The sequence below is a fragment of the Coturnix japonica genome, unplaced genomic scaffold, assembly GCF_001577835.2.
Source record: "Coturnix japonica isolate 7356 unplaced genomic scaffold, Coturnix japonica 2.1 chrUnrandom601, whole genome shotgun sequence".
NCBI lineage: Eukaryota > Metazoa > Chordata > Aves > Galliformes > Phasianidae > Coturnix > Coturnix japonica.
The window spans coordinates 31,818-34,192 of record NW_015439974.1 but is presented as its reverse complement, the minus strand read 5'-3'; the positions used below and the strand labels follow the sequence as shown (position 1 = coordinate 34,192).

General features: G+C 50.9%; 1 protein-coding gene across 1 annotated transcript in view; it reads right to left on the bottom strand.

Annotated features, from left to right (window-relative positions):
- Positions 1 to 571: 571 nt before the first annotated feature.
- Positions 572 to 2,375, bottom strand: part of LOC116652675 (sodium/potassium-transporting ATPase subunit alpha-3-like) — a 25,221-nt gene continuing 23,417 nt past the window's right edge. Inside the window, exons 3-4 of the mRNA XM_032441818.1 lie at positions 2,087 to 2,146; positions 572 to 748 (exon numbers count right to left, since the gene is read on the bottom strand). Of these exons, the coding sequence (XP_032297709.1) occupies positions 587 to 748; positions 2,087 to 2,146 (222 nt within the window). The 3' untranslated portion in view covers positions 572 to 586. The remainder of the gene's footprint in view (positions 749 to 2,086; positions 2,147 to 2,375) is intronic.

Genomic DNA, 2,375 nt, shown 5'->3' with positions numbered 1-2,375 from the left:
ATAGGGATAGACATTGGAAGCACATTAGGATATCATTGAGACCAGCCCCCCCCCCCCCCCCCCCCCTAAAAAAAAAAAATAACCCTCCCCCATCGAAACCCAATTATGGATAACATGGGATTCCATAGGGGAACATTGATGAAACACCCCATAGTTAAACCCTCATAGGGATAACATACTATGGGAATCTACCCATAGGGATACATGGGGATCCATAGGGATACATTGAGACCCCATAGAAACCCATAGGGATACATGGGGATCCATAGGGATACATGGGGACCCATAGGGATACATGGGGACCCATAGAGACCCATAGAGACCCCAGGATCTCCTGGGCCTTGCTGTGGGTCAGGCCCTATGGGGGGAGACACATAGGGATACATTGAGACCCATAGAGATACATTGAGACCCCATAGAGATACATTGAGACCCATAGAGATACATTGAGACCCCATAGGGACCCATAGAGATACATGGGGACCCATAGAGACCCATAGAGACCCCAGGATCTCCTGGGCCTTGCTGTGGGTCAGGCCCTAGAGGGGGAGACACATAGGGATACATTGAGACCCATAGAGATACATTAAGACCCATAGAGATACATTGAGACCCCATAGGAACCCCATAGGGACCCATAGAGATACATAGGGACCCATAGAGACCCATAGGGATACATGGGGACCCATAGGGACACCATAGGGCCACCATGGGCCAGGATCTCCTGGGCCTTGCTGTGGGTCAGGCCCTATAGGGGGAGATACATAGGGATACATTGAGACCCATAGAAACCCATAGGGATCCATAGAGATACATGGGGACTCATAGGGATACATAGAGACCCCATTGGGACCCATAGGGATACATTGAGACCCCATAAGAACCCCATAGGGACCCATAGGGATACATTGGGACCCACAGAGATACATTGAGACCCCATTGGGACCCATAGGGATACATTGAGACCCATAGGGATACATGGGGACCCATAGGAACCCATAGGGACACATAGAGACCCATAGGGATACATTGAGACCCCATAGGAACCCCATAGGGATACATGGGGACCCATAGGGACCCATAGGGATACATACAGACCCATAAGAATACATTGGGACCCATAGGGATACATAGAGACCCCATAGAGACATATAGGGACCCATAGAGATACATGGGGACCCATAGGGATACATTGAGACCCCATAGGGACCCATAGGGACACCATAGGGCAGTCCTGGGCCAGGATCTCCTGGGCCTTGCTGTGGGTCAGGCCCTATAGGGGGAGATACATAGGGATACATTGAGACCCATAGAGATACATTGAGACCCCATAGGGACCCATAGGGACATGTAGAGACACATAGGGACCCATAGAGACCCCATAGGATCACATGGGGAACCATATAGATACATAGAGACCCCAGGATCTCCTGGGCCTTGCTGTGGGTCAGGCCCTAGAGGGGGAGACACATAGGGATACATTGAGACCCCATAGAGATACATTGAGACCCATAGAGATACATTGAGACCCATAGAGATACATTGAGACCCCATAGAAACCCATAGGGAAACATTGAGACCCATAAGGACCCATAGGGATACATAGGGACCCATAGAGACCCATAGGGATACATAGGGACCCATAGAGACACATAGGGACCCATAGAGACACATAGGGACCCATAGAGACACATAGGGACCCATAGGGATACATAGAGACCCCATAGAGACATATAGGGACCCATAGGGATACATGGGGACCCATAGAGATACATAGAGACCCCATAGGGACCCATAGAGACCCCATAGGGATCCATAGAGATACATGGGGACCCATAGAGACCCATAGGGACCCATAGAGACACATAGGGACCCATAGAGACACATAGGGACCCATAGAGATACTTAGAGGCCCATATGGATACATAGAGATCCATAGGGACGTATAGGGACCCATAGGGACCCATAGGGATACATAGAGATCCATAGGGACGTATAGGGATACATAGAGATCCATAGGGACCCATAGGGATCCATGGGGACCCTATAGGGCCGTATAGGGCCGCTATTAGGGGGGGGGTCCCACCTGCACGCAGTCGGTGTTGTACTTCCTGCACACCTCCTCGATGGACATCTTGTGCTCTGTCTATGGGGCAGACACAAACACACCCCATAGATCGGCCCACCCCCCCATAGAGCCCCATAGAGCCCCCATAAAACCCCATAGAGCCCCATAGAGCCCCCATAGACCCCATAGACCCCCATAGAGCCCCCATAGACCCCCCATATTAACCCCATAGACCCTCCATATAACCCCCATATATGCCACATAACCCCATATACCCCCATCATAACCCCGATAATACCCCATAATA